The sequence below is a fragment of the Cheilinus undulatus genome, linkage group 21, assembly GCF_018320785.1.
Source record: "Cheilinus undulatus linkage group 21, ASM1832078v1, whole genome shotgun sequence".
Lineage (NCBI taxonomy): Eukaryota > Metazoa > Chordata > Actinopteri > Labriformes > Labridae > Cheilinus > Cheilinus undulatus.
The window spans coordinates 34,582,224-34,603,084 of NC_054885.1; the positions used below are offsets into that span (position 1 = coordinate 34,582,224).

Genomic DNA, 20,861 nt, shown 5'->3' on the forward strand with positions numbered 1-20,861 from the left:
TTAGTTACAAGCGGCAAAAATTGTCAAAAGGTTGCAAAAACATGACAAAAAATGAGCTAAAAGTGACTAAAGTAGGCAAAAGGCAGCATAAGGTGGGAGAATGGGCAAAAAGCAAAGACTGGCAAAAATTGGGGGAAAAAAGGAGCATTTAGTGGCAAAAGGCAGCTTAAATAGGTGAAAAGTGGCAGAAACAGCAACAAACAGGATAAAAGAGTCAAAAACTGGGGAAAAAGGGGCAAAACCTGGATGAAAGTGTGGCTCAAGAGCCACACGTTGAGTATCACTGCTCTAATGTATGTTCTGTAAAAAGCACTTTGTAAGACCCTCTTTTAAAGAGCTGAAGACCTACAAATAAAATGATTACATATTAAATGATCCTGGATGACAAAAATGGGTATTTTCAAATCAGGATAAATCCTTATGGAGTGACAAATTAGGGCAAAATTCAACATAAAAACAGTAGACAGCTGTGTAAAAATATCACTCTTTATTCTTTCTCTCAGATGCGATCAGATCAGATTTAGTCCTTCTTTAAACATGACTTTTAATGACACACTCCCACATAAACATTTATTTCTGACATTGCACATTTCTCTGTTATATGATTAATAAAAAAAAAGCAAGTTTTTCAAAGTCCTCAGACTTCATCCACTGAACTTTTAAAAAGTTACACTGCCTTCCCTCATTCCCACTATCAAATCCACTTTGTCATGCTGCAGGCGAGCAAGTTGACTAAGTCTACAAGCAACAACGAGGCAGGCAGGTGGAGTACATGCACCCTCCAGAAAATAAAGTTTACATCAACCTTTCCCCGAGAAAAAAGTTCACTTCCTTTTAAGCACAAATCCTCTCAGACACAGACCCTTTAGCTGAAAACATGAGTAACATAACATAAAAAACAGAGTTTTACAAACATTTAAAAGTGTAAGGCAGAAGGTTTTTCTTCTAAAGCATCACACGAGGTTTTGTCATTGCTCTTTCCTACTTTAGACTCGGACACAAAAGGTGCTTTTCACAACAAGAGCAGAAAAGTAACTCGTGTGTAGCAGAGTGGGATCTTATCTACAGACTGTAGTGTAAATGCCATATTCAGCCTCAAGTCTCTGCTTTTTTCAATGACAATTTATGGACAGCTTTTGAGCATTTTGATGTTAACTGAGTTGGAATGTTCTTCCACATATCTGAGCTTCAAATGCTGGCTAGAAAAACTGAATAACTCTAATTTTTTCCCGCATTTTCTCATGGATTTTCTTCTGAAGATCGTCCTTGATAAACTGAGTAATGAAATCAATCTGGGAGAGAAATAATCTGAAATTAAATAAGTAGTGTTAGAATTCCTATTTATAAGGGATCTTTGGTTTGCATAGTAACATCCAACATGATGCTTCTCAATCAGTACGTTTACATGCACAGTGGAGTTGAGGTACGGTTATAGCTTAAGCAGTTTAACTGGACTACTGTTCTAGTCCCAGTATACATGCTCAGAGGGTGAACTGGTTTGTTAACGGGAGCATATCGGCCTAATATGGAAGGTGGCACACACCCCCTTTTTGCTATTTGACCTTGATGCTGTTGATCTTGCTTTAAAGTTAGCAAGCAGCTAACTAGTTGAACATTGAAAACATGATCATGTTACAGCTCTGTAAATTTGTGGATACTAGGCTTCATTCTGAAAACAAATACTTTGAGTGCAATCCCTCCTGCTTATTGGGATAACCAAAGACTGGGGAACATGTGCAGCACACCTAGTCCAGTCCATTTGACAGAGGTGTATTCATGCAAGGGCAAAATGATCATCTGCATTGTCTAGGTGTGCTTGGACAACTTTGAGAAATTTGTAGGGATACACCAATTCTTCAGTTATATGTTCAATTTCAGTCAGACTAACCTTCAATTTCCACATACTCCACCAACGCCACAACCAGCCTGTGAAGCACTATGGAGCTTCCTTTCTTGTCAGTTTTTTTTTTATTGCTACTGCACATCCCAGAACTGCCACACCCCTCTGCCCCAGGTGGGCAGAGGGGTGTGGCAGTTCTGGTCATCTTCAAAATATGGTCATCTTCAAAATATAGCAATGCACAGACTCGTGACCCACAGTTTGTGGAACAAACTACTGGTCGCTGGTCAATCAGTGGGCCATGGAGCTACGCAAAAATAACTTTTGAGGTGGAAAATAGCAGAATTTCACATGCAACCTCACATCCTATGTAGCAAACAAACATTTCAACCTCCTAATGCACTCATCCATGGCAGTAGCACAAAAAAACAGAGAAAAACGTTAAACTCTACCCCTGGAACGCAGCGCAGGTGAAGTATGTGTTTTTTTCGGGGTCACATACTCATAAGCATTTTAAGTTTTAGTTCCAACAAAGTCTAGATCAGAAGACTGCAATTTAGTTAGATTTCACCCTTAATGCAACGGCGAAGCCCATCAAGTGTCAGAACCTAATATGAACGTCAGGAACATCAAACACTCTTGTAGCATGAAATAATAAATGATGCATCCACAGTACCCCTGGCGTATCATTTTTCTCATGTTCAGTTTGACACTCTGACTGGACTTCAGTGTTGCACATCCTGACACTCACATATAGGAAAGTATGTGCTACTAATCCCTTCGGGGATCTCCTGGTTACAAACAGTGGAGCCAGCTAGCTGGGCAAATTTCAATGTCATATTAGCACTAATTTGTACATCACACATAGATGAAACCACATTTTTTTGGTCGTCTACTTTAGTGCATAAGACCACTAGTATCACCCACAGCACTTCTGTTGTAGCTGTCATTGACGCTCCTCGACCTGCCTCCCCGATGACCTATGAACTCATGTACAATCATTAAAAAATGCAGTCGGGATTTCACTTAAAGTGTTGACAGTCTGTCTGCAAATCCAGGCCAAGGTTTTTGCTGCACAGTCTGACATGGAGCCGAAGCAAAAGACAAAAGAAAAGGTGTGGTCTGCGGCAGCCATAACACAGTAGCTCTATTTCTTTCTTTCTGCATGTAAACGTACTTATTAAAAAATGTATTTTGGTTTAATTTACTTAGAAGCAGCTCTAGGTTATCGATAATATGTTTAAATGCCGGCATAACCTCAATCCTACCTCTAAATCCTACGTTCAGCAGCTGGTTTTCAAACCTACCATCCCTGAGCAACCTCAACACAATCTTTCAAACCTTGCATAAAAAGAACATCATCATCACTCCCTCTGGCAATAATCCCATCATCACTCTGCAGTGATCATCACTGAGTATTAGAGTGAGATTACAGGATAATATGTCTTCAAAATAGAGACAAAAATTAAGATTTTACACAACAAAGCTCTTTTTCTCAATGTTGAACCCTTTTCTTTTGTAACTTAAAGGCATTTATGTTTAATATCTCTGCTGAAGAACAAAGCAGTCTGGTTGCACACAGCTGAAATTAAAAGATCAAAAGCAAGGGTCAAAATTAAATTAAAAAATAAAATTCGAGGCAAACAGGAGGAGTATGACAGTCACTGTAAAACCTCCAATGATCTTCATGATCGGCTCTCTCCTCTCTGTGCCGTCTGTCTTTCTCTCTTTTAGTCCAACAGAAGAGCGGCTGATCGCAGGTTTGGTTTCCTGCAGCGAGGAATCAGGATCAGCTCCAATCTGGGCAATTAAAGGACTCCCTGTCATTTCCATCCCACGAAACCACAGAGCAGTAAGGACCACCTTCTTCTCAGTACTCCTTGTGTATGTTTGTCACCGGAACTCATAGATAGGCATACTGTGCTCTAGAACGTGGTTTAGGTTTAGAGACTGGTACCTGCAGATGGAGATGGAGAAGAATCAAGTCACATCGGCATAAAATAACTGCACTAATGCAATGGAAGAAACTGTTGGTAGTTACCATTCTGAGCTCCTATGGTAATAGTACCCCTCGATAGTGGCCGTAGACTTCTGGAAGCAAATATAGTAGAAGCCAGCGAAGGAAGCCCCGCTGATGTCCTTGATGGTGTGGTCTGGAACTAGAAACTGTTCCTGAAGATGCGGCAGAAAAAAATAATTGGTTTTCACATGTGCAATTCCTAAAAAGTTCTTGAAAATCTAAGCCAGACAATCAGTGAAATGTTTCTGAGGCCCATTTCACAGTAACAACGTTGTTACTGAGCTCTGCTGTCACGAGACTTTTGTACTTTTCAACAACAGTGCAATATTGGTGTCAAGCATTATAGTATTAAGGGCGCACTCACACTAGGCCATCTGTACTGTGCCTGGGCCCGTTTCAGCCTAAAGTCCGGTACGTTTGGCCAGTGTGAGTGCAATCATTACATGCTTCGGCACGGCATGCTTTGCAGCCCCGGCATGGATGGACGAGGTGGACCTAGGCGCGGCATGGATGCAAATGAAGGAGCACAAGCGCGGGAATGTGACGTAGGGTGAAGTAACAACAAAAGGGCCCGCCCCAGAGCAGAGGCAGCAGCTGCACACTAGAGACAGCAGGATTTCTCAAGAGAGAGAGAGAAATATATATTTTGTCTCACTGTATTTCAACAAGTTACAAAGATTTTATAAGAGCTGAAGAATTTAACTTCGCACAGCTCTACGATCTTGTTCTAATGGATCACAGTCCAGTCCACATTTCTGACCAGTTTCTAGCAAAGGCAGGCTTAAACGACTGTGAGGTTTTTTTTTTTGGTTTGTGAAATAAAACTTCCCTTGATTGAGCCACAAACAGCAACTCACAGGATAAAACACCTTTCATCCTCTGTGCGTAAAGGAGAGTGCCAATTACGCGGACAAGTGTGTGCCGGGGTTTGGTCACATAGCTGATTTAACCTCTCTTATTATAAAATTATTATGCCAAACTATCATCCACTGAATAAACTTACCTCTAACTCTATTTCATGTTATCAGGAAGTGAAATTGTGATCTTGATCGCTGACGTTTGAACGGAGCATCGTTTATTAATCCTTAGGTGTTTTCCCCTCCAGCTCTCATCAGTTGATAAAAATTGCTTGTGTCACCGTTAAAATTTTTTTTTAACTGAACATTTAATCCTGCTCTGAACACAGGCTGTCCTGTGACATGAGAGCTTGTTTGGTGTATCACTGAATGGCATCCAAACGCACAGAGATGCACAGTAAAATAATTCCAGGGGGGTTCAGATAGTACAAGGACACGTAGAGGAATGACTGTAGGGGCTCATATGAGTTAAAGTCAGCGTTTTATTTAGCAGAAGTGCTTGGAACTTTGATCAGGCTCAAGATTGATGTGATGTGAGTGATAATGCTCCGCTATGAACCGCTCTCTCTCTCTCTCTCCTCACTTGGCTCTGTATGGTTAAAGTAGCTACAGATCCCAGGTCAGGTCAAATAACTCCAATGTCAGATCAGATATCGTATAAATCTGTTGCTATTTTACACCCTTAAAACAACACTTATCTATACTGAGTCATCAACACGTATAAATTCATCAACGGTGGATGCTGTGATGATGTCGGCGCATGACGTATCCGTGCCCGGGCCTGGATGTGTTGAGCAGTGTGAGTGCGAGCCAAAGGGGGGACAGGGGAGGGGGTGAAATGGGCTTCGGCACGGTTAGAATACGGCACGGTATGGATGGCCTAGTGTGCGTGCACCCTAAGAAGCGCAAGACAGCACGGCATGTAAAAACTCAATGAGAGCTCCACATACACACAGTGCTTTTCTCATCCCATTATGCCTCTGCTACCACCGCCAGTGCTAGCAAAGAGGTGGAATCGCTGGTCACCAGTGGGCGTGAATATCGCCCCTCGTGAGGGAAATATTTGCTGTCCTCCAGCGCATGTGTGAAAGGAGCTTTGGTAAAGTGAGGCAATTCACACTTCCACTAAGGTATTATTTTAAAAGTAATATGCTTACTCAGCTAGCATGTTAAGAGCTTCGGCTGGCTGTAAAAAGTATCTGCATGGAACCGTTGCTTAGCGTTGTTGCAGCCCTTCTTGTTTGTCTCTATCTCTTTTATTCAGTGGTTGTTCAGACAATGCATTATCATAAACAAAACATTTTAGGGCACTTGTCACTCATGCACAAATAACAGCCCCTACATCATTTCTGTGGCTCTACTGCCATGGCTTGGTAACCCCTTCATGCTGTGTGCAGTAAGGCTGCTGATAATAATGGAAGCAAATTAGCCAGAGGCTAGCCTCTTAGCCCATTTAACACCATTTCCGCCTCATTTTTATCATAAACATGCTTTCAAGGGAAAGATTCCTTTTTTCCATTTTGGTTGTTTTATAGTTATAAAAAAGGCAAAATGGTTCCAAATCAAGAGCCAGGGAGCCAAAAAGACAGGCTTTTATTTCTGAGCTGAGCCAAAAAGTCTGGATCTTTGTACAGACTTGGAATTCCCATCACTACAAAGTGAGGTTGGACAGACATAAGTAAAGCCACGCTTTTTGTGTACTAGTGGAGAAATAGCCGATCACAGGGTGGTTTTTAATGAATGCTAGTAATCGTTGTGTAAACCAATCCAGACTAAATGAAGGCATCTTAGAGCACCTGTGTATGCAATCTATGCCACAAATCACAAAACATCCACAAAAAGCATTAAGGCCAACACAAATATAAATTCTTCTTAATGCATTGTATTAATGGGGTGTTAGGCGTTTTTTCCTTGCAACGAGTACTCCTATGCATGTTGCTAAGTGCTGTGCTCAGGGGTGATTCATTTGGGGTTTTGTAAATAATATACCCAATTCAACTAAATAAAGCACATCCTGTGTTCACTGAGTTCCCAGCCAAAGCTCCCCTAAAGTTTTCTCTTAAACTTATTCTGCAACTAGATTGAATTTTAAGACTTTACATCCAGTTAAGCATGCTTAGGGCCACCAGACAGATATGAAAGGTCTTATAATGTAAGGTCACAATCATTTAACACAATATCGATACAAAGCCATTATTTCATGTAAACTGCTTTACACGGTCATTTTAAAGATTACAAATAAAGGGAGACAGTAAAGTAAGATTATGTACTAACCTTCCACCTCATGAAGACATAATCACTGCTGTCCAGTGCTTCATAGTCAAAGTCGTCAGAGTTAAAGCTTTTGGCATATTTATAAAATGGTTTGAACTTGCCCTGTAGAGAGAGATAGATGCTGGTTAAAAGAACAGAAACAAAGCAGATCATGACAAGAAAACAGCTGTAACTATGAATCCAAATCTCATTAACTAAAAGCCTTTCCAGTAAACAACATTATGAATCATTGCATGAGAAAGCATCTGTTGTTTCCTGATAAAAATATTCTAAAAAAAGGAAGCGATCAGTGCTGCTTCTGTTCTGTTCAATCTGTTGCCAAGAAATAACAAACACACTAGGGCTGATAGAGTTTCATAGGTGCAATGTGCACAAAAATGGCTGGAAACTGGTGATAGAAAAATCTGCATGCTCTAGGTCAGGGGTGTCCAAACTATGGCTTGGGAGCCAAATGTGGCCTGTGGCCCATTTTTGATTGGCCTGCAGCAAATTCTAGAGAGAAAATTAAATATGGCCCACATTAAAACATGAAGCTTATGTGTATTGTACTTCTTGTTTTCAGCACATGGCAGTGCTACATGTTGAATCTGTGAACAAACATTTTGACAAGAAGATATATTGATTAATAACATCCTGATGGATTATCACAGCAAATAGCAGCATCAATAACTTTTCAGGGGCAGAGCCAAATCTGATTGCCTCCTCAAAACCCTGTCAGCCATTAACTAGCCATTTAGGCATACTCAATCGCTAAGCATGTTTTAAATTACACTGAATTAGTCTTACTAACTTTAAAATCCTCATGGCGAGGAATACGAAAGTAGCCCCACCATCCTAATATATTTCTATATGTGGCCCTCTGTGGAAAAAGTTAAGATACCCCTGCTCTAAGTGAACACTGGAGCCTGAGTGAACCTAACACAGCTTTTTCTTTTATATCAATTAAGCGATCTTGGCATAAACTTTTCATTTGTTGTTGTCATTATCTTAAGCTGCATTTCCACTAAGTGGTCCAGTTTGATTGAGTACGGTTTGGTACACTAAACCCCCCAAATAGTTTGTGTTTCCGCTGACACCCGCACCCTTACTTGGTGGGTGGACTGAGGGAACGTATGTGACGTCTCAGGCAGCGCAAGTCTGATGTTCCAGCCACTGAGTGGCAGAAAGCACAAACTGGTGACAGGTATCAGTGGGGAATAAGCAGTAAAGAGGTTTATTTCAGCTGAAAACTTCTGTGTGTTTAATAGCAACATCCACGGACAGTACAGCTGATTAAATATGCTTGTGGAAATTTTTGGGGCCATAACGGTACAGTAATAAACACACAAGATGAAGCTTGTTACAGAAGCTAAGACAAGCATTCACTTAGTGATGAATATAATCTAAACTCAACTCCATTCTCCTTCCTCTTACCTTAAAGGTAAATTAGAAGTTTTAGCAGATCAACCATATGGTAAAACATCTAAGTAGGAAAGCAACGGATTATGTTTTTTCAATAAGATATATTATATTTAGTTGCCACAGAGCGGACCCAACTTGGGCCACCTGTGCACATGGGAAAAACCTCGAATCACTCGGCCATCTGAGCCCCCAGATGGACTTATGTTTTTAAGATGTACACAATGTCTGATGATGGCTTATTTTATTTTAAGACTAGCAGTCGTGTTGCATGCTGCAAGTGATGCAAACCCTCTATTGTGTGAGTATCTTCATCCATTTGGACCGGATAGGTAAGCTTGACACCTGGAAGGGTGCTGACAAAGTAGCATGGCACAGGTCAGTTAATCTGGACCCTTTTGATATTTTGGTAAAGGTAACACAAATAAACGTGTACCGCGCCATACCAAACTGAAGCGCTCAGTGGAAACAATCTCTTTATTGTTCACAAAAGAGAATTCTTTTGACAGTCAAACAGTACATACCCAATGCTTTCTGTCCACATCTTCATCTGCGTCCCATTTCCTAGTTAAAAACGGACGTTTTCGACTGATAATTTCACCAGCAAAGAACGTAGTGAGAGTAGGATACTCCTGTCAAAAAACAGAAAAGAAGGAAAACATTGGTACAAGAACAGCAGCTGTGTCCAACCACATGCAGAACATTTTTGTGTGCATATAGACTCAAAAGTTCTCCAACTAATAAGGGAAAAATTACACAAGAGGGAGAACTATCATCACTTTAGATACCGTCTTTTGATTGGCATTAAATAACTAGTGAAAGAACTGTGAACAAATGTCTGATTTCTTGTCTAATCTGGTGGTGCAATGGCTCACTTGGACTAAGGAAAAATGTATCATCATAGTGTGAAATAAATTAACTGCAAATAAATTCCTACACAGAGTCTCAGTGAAAGGAAAGCAGTGTTTCAACAGTGCTTGAAATCTGCTGTACAAATGTGATGTCAGCTTGATCAACTTTCACATAGAAAATTCTTTAAGCACTGACCTTTCATTGTGTAAGTATTCTGAACCAAGCTACCCTTCATCCTCACTCTCACGTGCCAAAAACTGAAGCTATGACCCCTAAACACATGCTCCCCGTTAGCTTGTTTGTCTCAGTCACACATCACATGCTGCAGGAGCAAGCAGTGCAAAAACAAACACATATATGCTAAATAAAATGCACTTACATTACATATTTAACATGATGAGAAATCATATGAAAGTTGCCAGATCCATTCATTTGCCTTCTTTTTTCATGTGTTTAACACTAATGATCAGATTTGTTGACTTGATCTGATCTAAACCATGACTTCTGTGATCTGTTACACCCCTAGTCGTATCTATAGAGCCACAAACACAACCTCTTCTCATCTTTCACGCCACTCTGCTGCTGCCAAAAAGCTCCTCAGGATCCCGCTGACCTGTTCCCCTCCATATGTTGCGTAATGTAACGAGTATACAAGTGACACACTTATGCTAAGGACTCGAGTCTAGACCTGAAAGATGAGGTTAAACCTAATGTCCCCATGTTTATCTTATCTAATGTGGCACAAGTTAGTCTGCATCAGTCAAGTGGGAACCAGTTTCAACACGCTTAGACGTGGAAACAGATTATGCACAGACAGAATAAAGGTCAATATATCTGACCTAGTTTTAATGCTTACCTCAGTCAGGCCTTTGATCTTCAGGTATCCACATAAATATGAGTCCTCCATTGTCACATGCTGCCCAAGACAAACATATTTAAAGTAATTTAAAACAGGATTGAAGTGTAGGAAGTTGGGAATCACAAGTGTAGCAACTGTCTAAGTTTTTTCTTTTATATGTGGCAAAAAAAAAAAAAATACCAGAGGGACGGAGTGCACAAAGAAAATATAAGGTGTACATGACAGTTTTTAATTGTAAGCAATTGTGGTTTTATGGAACTAATTTAGGATGATAGTTTGAGCAAAATGCCTGTGTTTCTTGGTAAAATAGACACCTTCTGATAAAGCTAATATAGCAACTGTGTCATGAAGCCCATTTCTACAAGTAAAAAAGGAGAAAATATACAAAAACATATCGGAAAAAGAAAACAACTCTATATTCAAAATCATGAGTCCAAACTATGATTATAAAGTCAAAAATAGGGGATAGGTTGTCATAAATATGAGGGGGAAAAGTTAAAGTTATAAGACAGTCTAAACAGTCAAAACTTTATGAAAATGAAAAATAAAAACGTATAATCTAAAAATTTCTGATTTCTAGCTAAGAAGTTTGAGTTTTCTAAATCACAACTTCAATTTTTAAAGGTCAGAATCTGAATTTTAGTCTCATAGTAATGACTCTAATCTCATAATTTGACTTTTTTCACTCATAATTTCGACTTTTCATTTCCCATGTTTCACTATATACTTCATAATTTTGAGTTTTCACTTATAATTATGGCTTAATACTTGTTTTCCCCCTAGCAACGCTCACTTTTCATACAATTATTTATTTCATACCTGCACAAATGGGCCTCCAGACATAGCTCATTAAATTTGAGTTCAAACAGTCACCTGTGATAGCTAAAAGTCAGGTATGCATTTTAAATTAACCGGTATTCAAAATAAGCAATCATCTGCTAAGTTAGCAACTTGAGCTATAATATGCTGAGTTTGCGTTTAAAGACTATCAAACTACGTTAAAATCAAAAAGGACTAATAAAATGTAATAAGATGTTACCTGTAAAACGACCTCCACGTCGTAGGAGTTGCCTTTGCTCTTCTGATAACCCCGAAACTGTGAGCCACTATACAGCAGCGACGTAGCCACCCCCGGCTGGTACGTGTTGATCGGGGCAGGGGGAACAAGAGAGGCCGGGGATGTGCAGGCCAAGTCGGTGGTACTGCAGCACTCTGCTCGAACGGGCATGATGAGCGCCAAAGTGTCACCGTCAGCAACCGTCATGAACTTAACGACGGAGCACACAGTAGCAGATGGGAGAAAGGGGGCTAGCTAGAGAGGGTCTGTCAACGGGAGAAGCAACTTTGCTCAATTTGAGGAGCTAGTCCATGGGTTTGCTACTGAAGAGATTCAACGTCTCATGGTGCGTTCACGTGATCCTCGGATATTAACATTTCTTGAGTTAGGAGGTTGTCATTCCGACTTTATTGCGTTAAAGAGAACATCATAGGAGCAACACATAAAGTGAGTTTTACTTTAATTTAAGGATAACTTATTTAAATTCATCCATATATAAACAATTGGCATTTTGGGCCTTAAATGATTCTACGATTTATAATTGAGACAAATCATGTTTTGTAAACTGAAAAATGTATATCGACTATGTTGAATATTTTTCTCCACTATATTCCGTTTATAAAAAACTTAAAGACTTTCATATTACTCTGTCGGTAGCATTTTATTTGCTCTGAATAAACGACTTCTTGCCACTTGAGGGAGCCTACAGCTTAATTTTGACCGATAGATTCTATTTTTTTCCTCGAATTCTGACAGCATCTGAATGTAACGTCCTTTGGAATTCAGTTCCCTTGATTTTCATTGGTTAGCGACTTTCGCAAAAGGGATTATGGGAGTTGTATTCAATTTTCAAACATTCTTGAACCGTCATCACTTCAGAAAATAACCGGTACACAAATTTTTATTTCCTGTCATAATTCACTTACAAACTAAAAAACAAATCAATGAATGAAGTAATGCCTTGATTTTCCGAGAGGAAACTTTATGTGAAAGAAAATCAAAGGATGACGCATCATTATCTATATCAAATATTTCGTGACATAATGGTCATTTTTTATTTTTTCCATTAATGTTTTATCCGAGCAAAATTTTTTTGGAGTTTGCTTTGAAACTTTTTAGTATATTCATGAAAATTTTGGGATATGTTTGCATATTAATGGCACGTTTGAATAGAAGTTAGGGGAAATTTTGCTTTGAAAGTTTTGGGCATTTTAATGAGAATTTAGGAATTTTTTATGGATATGTGGGGTAAATGTTTGAGAATTTTGAATTATGGGAAATGTGTTTATAATTTTTGGGAAAGTTTAAGGGGTGAAACAGCTTTGAAACTTTTAAGTATTTCAATTGTAATTTGGAAATGTACAATTTTGGAAATTTTATTGGGAATGTGGGGGGTTGTTGTTAAAATTATTTCATGATATTTTTCATGGAACTTTCAGGAAATCATTATGACATTTTGTCTTTATGATAAAGTTTTACTGAAATATTTGGGGACTGATTGAAGAAACTTTGGGGTACTTTTTATGGGACATTTCAAAAATAGGTTGAAGTATTTTCACAGAAATTTTGGGTAATTTCTTCAAATTGTTAGGGAATTTGTGTGGATTTTGGAGAGGAACATATACAAGAAGTTCAGAATTTTTAGTGGAAATTTTGATCATGCTTGGCTTGTCCATCATCAAAAAAACAAGAAAAATGACTCCACTATCCCTCTCTCAGTGACTAACATGTCTTACAGCCACAACATTTGGTCTGAAACCGATCCAGTGCTGTATTTTCTGCAGAATAGGTCCTTCAGGAGATTTGTGAACATCATTTTTGGTCAAAACTACTTCCTGTTCAAAGACTATCAGGTCATACCTTTTCCAAAGAAGTGAGAGAAACCAAAAATTCATCACAAACAAGAACTCAGGAGTTAAAGATAGAGAGAGACGTATTTCCATATGTATTTATTAAGCCTGTGAAATAAGAAAGACACTCTAATGGTAACACAATCATGAAGATATTGCATCCAAAATTGTCTGCAGGACTATTTTAATCAGGCTGGATCAAATATTTGTTCTTGCACAGATGACTTGTTCTGGTTGAAATGGTGATGGTCCTACCAAAACCCCTCAAGCTGTTCCCTTAAAAACTCTGCGTATCTGTTGCAGTCAGAGAGTCGGGTTTGATTCCCGTCAAGTTCTTCGTCTTGAATCTGTATTTACCCATAAAGATAGTCAAATAAACACAATAAAACAGAAAGAAGGGTGATGAACAGACACAGGTTTGCCTCCTGTATAAAGATATAACTAGGTTAATTTCATCTCAAGTTTTGCCACTTACCCTATCAAGGTGGGCCTTTTTCCACGCACTGACACGTGTAACCAGCTGGGTCTCTCGATCACTGATTCTCTGCAGGTGGTTCTGGTGGGCAGTGTCTAATACATCGATCACTGCATCTCTGTCTGTGAGCAGCTGGATACAGAAAACAGGAATCGGGACACCTAAAGTAATAGACCAGTAAGGCTGACCTCTGTGATCAGTGTTCACATTAGACTGCTTTGTGTTTTAATGGATACACTGCATTAAGAAACTTCAAGAGGAGAAGCAGGTGTCTGCACAGTGACATAACTCATTTTAAAGGCCACAAACATACCAATAACCATAAAGTAACCAAAATCCTTTAGGATTTTAATTTTGATCTAAAAGAGACTTCACTCACATTTTCAGCATCATCCAGCATGTTGTACTCCAGCATGTCTTTGGCTCCTTTCTCCAGGGTGTCGAAAGAAATCTTCTTCATGTTCTCGTAATAACTATCCTCAAGATCTTGACACTGAGAGAATGTATTATTCTGTGTCATGGAAATAACACTATCGGCACATTTACACCTACACCTTGCTGTGATAAATGATTAAAACAGTGCAGTTTGGGACAACCTTTAAATAAAAACAGAATGCAATGATTTGTAAATATGCAAGGTCTTCTCTGAAAGAGAAGTTGTCTTGATGGGAGCGTATGTTGCTCTAAAACCTCTCTCTACTTTTCAGAATTGATAGTTCCTTTCCAGCTGTGTAAGCTGCCCACACCATAGGCATTAATGCAACCCCACATCATCAGAGATGCAGGCTTTAGAACTGTGCACTTAACAACCAGGATGGTCTCTCTCCTCTTTAGTCCAAAGGACACGGCGTGTGTGGTTTCCACAAAAGAATTTTAAATTTTGATACATCAGACCACAGAACAGTTTTCCTTTTGCTCCAGTCCACTTTAAATGTGGTTTGGCCCAGATAAGACAGCAGTGTTTCTTGGTTGTGTTCATAAATGGTTTCTTCTTTGGTTGGTACAGTTTTAACTTTCATTTGTGGATGACACGGTTGTTTATGTTCTATTGTGAATAAAATATAGGTTCATGTGTTTTACATTGCATTGCATTCTTTTTATTTATTTATTTATTTATTTTACACAGCATCCCAAGTTTTTTTGAATTACAGTTGTATGCCAGATTAGGTGAGATTAGGTAATAATCTATACCCTCAACCTGAAGGCACAGACAGAAAGGATATAATCCATGAACAGATTCATTGAGGAGTTGAACCATCTCTGAGAGGTTTCCGTCCAACTTTTTGATGACATCCTGAAACAGACCAAGAGCAGTAAACATATAAAAAACAATCAATTATTTATAGTATGTTCTGTCTGTTTTTTGCTTGTTTTTGTTGCCTCCTTCATACCTCCATCTGTCTGAGGTGCAGACTCTCCATTTCCATGAAGCTGTTACAGAGTCGGTGGATCTCATCATTGCAGTGGCTGATCTTTTCCTTCATTAGGTCTAAGTCTGACATCTGCTGCAGCTCCTCCATCCTCTACAGAGACACATTTAGAACAAAAGTCTTTAAAAAGACTCAGGAAAAGTCTTTTATGATCCACAAAGCTCACCTGTTTATGTTGCTCCTCAAAGTCTGTTAGGACTTGTAAAGCTTCCTTCTGGTGGTCTTTCATAACCTTTGACTGAGCACTGGTGAAATCCTTCATCTCTTTCTCTATATGCTGACTTTCAGCCAGACTGACTTCAACTATCTGTGTGGACAGCTTCAGCATCTGTTGTTCAAATGTGAGTGAGGGGTTAAAGAATTCAACAGGAAGTTATTGATTAGTTTCAACACTTTTTACTGACTTCAGGTAATTTTACCAACTGTTAAAAGTTGCTGAAATGTTCAGAAAAATTGGGGTAATATTGATAGAAAATTCAAATGTATTCATCTATATCCTTGCTGTTGCTTTTTTGTACAGCTTGTCTGTCCCATATTGTTTTTTTTATTTGATTTTTATTAAAATGTAGCATTTAATTTAATCTCAGTTCATCATATTTCCCCTGGGGGTTTAACACCACTAATTTTAAACCTCAGAATGATGGTTATAGAAATCTAACACCAATTCTTGTTTTGGTACAGCATGCAAAACAAAAATAGAAGTCCAAGGCATCCATACAGGGTAATTTCTTTGTTTTCAGTCAATGGAATTTGCAGGCAAACTCCTGCATACAGTCTGAAATGCACATAAACATTGATAGATAACTGTGTTTTTGTGCAATTCAGACAGTGTGCAAGAGTTTGCCTGTAAGTGTTCATGGACTTATGCCTCCCCTATTCAATAGTCTTACAATATAGATATAGTTCATTTATGTTATGGTGCCCTTTTATACCAGAAATCATGAAAATAACCGACTGTAGCATTTTAAAACACATAGTATTAAAAGAAATAGCAATTTTCACAATCATGATTGCTTGCTTGATCATCTGGTGCCCAATTGGTGTCTAATTATCCTTTTTTCTATGCACTTATTGCCTATCTTGGTTAGTCAACTGCCTTACAAAAAGGATGAAAAGGATATTCTTCCATCTCTTCAGCCATTTCAGGCACGCAGTGTAACGTCTTTGCATTTGGATCAAAGTTGTGCAAGCTCTCAGACAGATAAGAGCCCTTCAGGAACACCAAAAAGTCATCCTGTAAGAAAGAAAAAAAACCATGTTTTATCAGTATGTATCTATAGTATTAACAACTATAGTATTAACAATTAAAACTACTCAACCAAAATTACAATTCAGGTTTATTGTGAAAATGTACAGACTTTCTGCTGTTTGCAATGAACAAATCAAACAAAAGCAAGTGAATAGCTCAACACAACAAATGATTCAAGTGGTTTCCCCAAATCCAACTGAAAATGCAGCTTATAATGACTTTTTCAGTCTCAAAATATTCAAACTCTTCATGGCAAGCATCTTTAGTGCTTAGTAGAGCGCCCTAATGCTTCTATGACCTGCTGCAAACGAGATGCATCGCCAGAGACCAGCTTCTGAGGAATCTTAGCCTATTCCTCATGTGCAATGGCCTCCAGTTCAGTAACATTCTTCTTCTTTATGCTGCAACCGCCTTCTTCAAATCCTACCAGGTAATTTTTCTCTGGGGTTCAAGTCAGGCGACTGCGATGGCCGTTGTCAAATCTTCCAGGACTTCTTCTGCAACCAAGCCTTGGTGGAATCTGAGATATGCTTGGGATCATTGTCCTGTTGGAAGGTCCAGTGACGCCCAAGCTTTAGTTTCCTCACAGATGGCATGACGGTTCCTCCTAGGATTTCCTGATACTTCAATGAATCCACCTTGCCTTCCACACACTGGCATCATCGCCAGTCAGACTGCCATGCTTAACCGTGGGCACAGTGTTCTCTTCAGTGTATCCTCCATTCTTCTTTCTCCAGACATACCACTGATCCATCATGCCAAAAAGTTCCAGTTGTATTTCATCGCTCCGCATTTTTGAGTGAACTTTTCTTGTGCTTTTGGGTCAGTAGTGGTGTACGTCTAAGAGTTCTGGCATGGAAACTGTCTACATTCAGTAGGTGCCTTACTGTCTCACTGAAACCTCAGTCCCTGTTGCTACCAAGTTTTGCTGGAGGTCTTTTGCAATCACACGAGGATTTTTCCCAACCTGCCTTCTCAGATATGTGGTTGCAGCCATTGATGGCTTCCTTTCTCTGCCTCGTCCAGGTAGTGGAACCTCTGTTCCTTGTCAACTATGCTTCCAGTGGTGTCTCCAGAAACATTCAGAGCCTTTGCTATCTTTTTGTATCCTGTTCCTTGTCTGTAAAGGGCAATAATCTCTCTTCTTAACTTTTTGGACCATTCTTTTGACTTCGTCGTATTTCTAACATGCAGTGAAAAGTGACACTCACAAACCCCTCATAGTTTAGGTATTTCATGTTCTAGCTCAAGCAAACCAGCTGACACTAATGAAGCCCCTGATTGGTTGCACTGAAACAATGCTGGTTATATTTGAGCTGTTGTAAGGGATTCTGTTAAGGGGTTGAATAATTTTGGCTGGGGAAGTCATTATAAGGTGCATTTTCAGTTAAATTTAGGGAAACCACTTGAAGAATTAGATGTATTGAGGTATTTCTATTGCTTTTGTTTGATTTGTTCATTGCAAACAGCATAAAGTCTGTATATTTTCACAATAAACTTGATTTGCAATGGTGGTTGAATAATTTGGATGGCAACGGTAGAGAAAAAAATCCCAACTATATCTCGCTGGTAAGGCTCCACCTCTTGCACCAACTGCAGCTCCTTCCTCATCAGAGTGGTGATATTCCACTTTCTAAAACCAGCTTGCACCACTGGGGAAGCAAGCAGAAGCTAGCAGTAGTCCATAATGATGCACTGAGGTTACTACTAAAGAGACCATGCACCATGGTGCAGTGCAAGAGTTGTTTGTAACTGCAGAAGTAAGACCTCTCCATTCTGTTTTAGGAAAGCTTGTGCAAAAATGTGTGTGTGTTCCTTTGCATAAGTCTCGTGGCAGTGAAATTCCCCCAAACCCCCAAATTCCTGTTATATAGTGAATAAAACTTTGAATTAATTTTTTAAAAAGCATGCATTAAGAGCTAATTGGGAGGAACTTTTTCAAGAACAAATTTTAGGTCACCTTGTCTGATATTTCGTAGACATCTTGAGCTTGTTTCTGCAGCTCCTCAAGTCTCAGTTTGTCAAGTGCAACATGGTACTTGACAGATGCTTCTGTTTTCTGCACATAAACACATATGGTCACTTTTATCTAACTTTTAAAATCTTCTGATTCAGGAGAAAATCATCAATAAATGACTCAATGAGGACAAACGCTTACTGTTTGTTTGTCAAGTAATTTGTTGTCTAGGTATGTCAAAGTTGGGAAGTAGGCAGCAATAAAAAGTTTGTAGTCATCTCCCTCGGAGGCAGGATTTCCAGACAGGATGAGAGTGTACAGTTTAAACTTCCTGAGGTACAGCACCTTTGAAATGCATTCACTTTGTGTAAATAAAGATATCCTGTAACTTTAAATACAGAAGTTAAACATTCAAAAGAGTAATTACATTGTCCAGCTGTCCAATGAGGTTGTTACCAATGCAGAAATGAGCGAGCGCCTCAACATTGTCCAAGTTTTCAATGACAGAAATCCTGTTGTTGGACAGATTCAGGACTTCAAGCTTCCGCAGAGACTCCAAACCTTCAATTTTTTCTAACTTGTTGAATGACAGATCTGTAAAGACACATGAGAGAATTTAATCAGTAGGGATGGCTAAAATAAGTGTGAAATGACAAGAAACATGGAGGTTTGTCTTACCAAGCCATGTCAGGTTTAACAGGCGGTCCAGACCTTCAATTTTCTCAATGTTGTTGTTGCTCAGATCGAGCCTGTTCAAGGATGTGAACTCCCACAAGCTATCAATCCTCAGGATTTCTGAATTTAAAAAGACAAAACCGCTCAAGTACAGAAACCCCCTTTCACAAGAGCTATATCTTTATCATTCTTACTTTTGAATGTCAGGCACAGTGTTCGAACTTTATTAAAGTGAATTCCCTCCTGATTTAATATGAGCTTGACCTCATGTTTAGCTTGTTTCATAACTGCCTGATTCAACATCTCTTCATCCATCAAAACAGGCATGGTTTCAAGGCAAGGACTGTTCATCCTGCTTCTCTGTGATTGAAGTAACACTTTGATTCTGTTTTCCTCCTGTCAAAATAAAAGAGCAGATAATATTATTTCCAACCCCAGTTCCAAAAATGTTGGGGCGCTGTGTAAAATGTAAATATAAACCGAATGCAATAATTTACAAATCTCATAAACCCATAATTCATTCTCAGTAGAACATTAACGACATATCAGAAGTTAAAACTGTGACATTTTACCATTTTATGAACAATATGAACTCATTTTGAATTTGATAGCAGCAGCACATCTAAAAAAAAATGGTACAGGGACATATTTACCATAGTGTGGCATCTTCTCTTCTTTTGACAACGGTCTGTAAATGCCTGGGAAGTAAGGAGACCAGTTTTGGTCCCTCTCCTCTTAGCATACATGGCTCTTCAAAAAGAATTTCAAATTTTGATTCATCTGACCACAGAAGAGTTTTCCATTTTGCTTCAGTCCATCTTAAATAAGCCTTGGTCCTGAGAAAATTGTGCCATTTCTAGACTGTGTTCACATATGGGTTCTTCTTTGAATGATACAGCCTTAACTTGCATTTGTGGAAGGCACAGTTAACTGTGTTGGCTGAAAATGGTTTCTTGAAGTGTTCCTGAGCCCATACATTGATTTCCAGTACAGAATCATGCCTGTTTTTAATGCAGCACCGCCTGAGAGCACGAAGTTAGGCCTTGTCGCTTGCACACAGAGATTTCTCCAGATTCTCTGAATCTTTTGTACTGTAGATGGTGGGATATTCAAAGTCTTTGCAATTTGTCATTGAGGACCATTTTCTGAAATTGCGCCATAAATTCTAGATGCATTTTTTAATATTGGTGAACCTCTGCCCATCTTTACCTCTGAGAGACTGTGCCTCTCAAAAATGCTCTTTTTACATCCACTTATGTTACTGACCTGTTGTCAATTAACATTATTATAGTTGTAAAATGCTCCTCAGGCTTTTTTTCATTAGTACCACTTACTTTTCCTGCCTTTTGTTGCCCTGTCCCCACTTTTATGAGCTGTGTTGCTTCCATCAAATTAAAAATGAGCTCAGTATTTCATGAAATTGTTAAATGCCTTGTTTCAACATCTGATACGTTGTTTATGTTCTTCTGTTAATAAACTATGTGTGTATGAGATTTGCAAATCTGTTATTCTGTTATTTACATTTTACACAGTGTCCCAACTTTTGGGGAACTAGGGAGGTAAATTAGCTATTACAGTACAAGGGGTTGGATATAATGGTTGCTTGACCATTTTTCTGAATTAAATTTTCGGTGGATGGCTTCATATTTCAAAATTATTTAATCACAGTACAATATAATACATATGACGCGATTCATTCTTCAACAGAAGGTTCAGAGCATTTCCCAGTTTTGGATAAGTATGACTTTACCGGATAAACGTGTTAAACAATCATTAAATACTGTGCTACTACTGTTTTGCAATGCAAAACACAAAAAATGATCAATACACGCTTAATAACAAGGTGAAATCAGTAAATAGCCTCTTACCTCAGAATGCCACCTCAGTTGTTTACATCCTGTTACATAGCAACAAGCTGGCGGTAAGCTGCATTCAAGTACGTCTAAACTACTGAATTTATAAACCAATTTATCTTTGAAATTAATTTTTTCGACCCATCAAAATTCACAGTAGTAGCAAAAATCAAAGCAACGGTTTGCTAAGATACAACTAAGATGTTACGAAACGT

The 20,861-nt window shown here is 38.8% G+C and overlaps 2 protein-coding genes across 2 annotated transcripts; both read right to left on the reverse strand.

Annotated features, from left to right (window-relative positions):
* Positions 1–472: 472 nt before the first annotated feature.
* gid4 (GID complex subunit 4 homolog) lies at positions 473–11,502 on the reverse strand. Its single transcript, XM_041778312.1, has 6 exons — positions 11,140–11,502; positions 10,098–10,157; positions 8,914–9,021; positions 6,992–7,093; positions 3,882–4,012; positions 473–3,797 (listed from the first exon to the last, which is right to left on the reverse strand). Exons 1-6 carry the CDS (start codon positions 11,362–11,364, stop codon positions 3,734–3,736), a joined length of 690 nt encoding a protein of 229 aa, XP_041634246.1. The 5' UTR covers positions 11,365–11,502; the 3' UTR covers positions 473–3,733.
* A 1,621-nt stretch (positions 11,503–13,123) lies between these two features.
* Positions 13,124–20,745, reverse strand: drc3 (dynein regulatory complex subunit 3). The gene is made up of 13 exons (XM_041778570.1): positions 20,662–20,745; positions 18,988–19,189; positions 18,797–18,913; positions 18,546–18,712; positions 18,320–18,463; positions 18,122–18,220; positions 16,014–16,146; positions 15,079–15,254; positions 14,874–15,005; positions 14,706–14,776; positions 13,862–13,985; positions 13,483–13,614; positions 13,124–13,354 (listed from the first exon to the last, which is right to left on the reverse strand). Exons 2-13 carry the CDS (start codon positions 19,142–19,144, stop codon positions 13,259–13,261), a joined length of 1,548 nt encoding a protein of 515 aa, XP_041634504.1. The 5' UTR covers positions 19,145–19,189; positions 20,662–20,745; the 3' UTR covers positions 13,124–13,258.
* Between the last annotated feature and the right edge of the window lie 116 nt (positions 20,746–20,861).

Bases quoted from the DNA above. Each gene is read 5' to 3' on its own strand.
- drc3 (XM_041778570.1), bottom strand. From the start codon at position 19,144: ATGAACAGTCCTTGCCTTGAAACCATGCCTGTTTTGATGGATGAAGAG. The intron at 18,914-18,987 runs GTAAGAATGATA...TTTTAAATTCAG, and splicing joins ACTGTGCCTGACATTCAAAA to AAATCCTGAGGATTGATAGC. The intron at 15,255-16,013 runs GTAAGGCAGTTG...ACCCCTCACTCA, and splicing joins ATATCCTTTTCATCCTTTTT to CATTTGAACAACAGATGCTG.
- gid4 (XM_041778312.1), bottom strand. From the start codon at position 11,364: ATGACGGTTGCTGACGGTGACACTTTGGCGCTCATCATGCCCGTTCGA. The intron at 7,094-8,913 runs GTATGTACTGTT...CTCTCTCTACAG, and splicing joins ATGTGGACAGAAAGCATTGG to GGCAAGTTCAAACCATTTTA. The intron at 4,013-6,991 runs GTTAGTACATAA...CCGCATCTTCAG, and splicing joins ATGTCTTCATGAGGTGGAAG to GAACAGTTTCTAGTTCCAGA.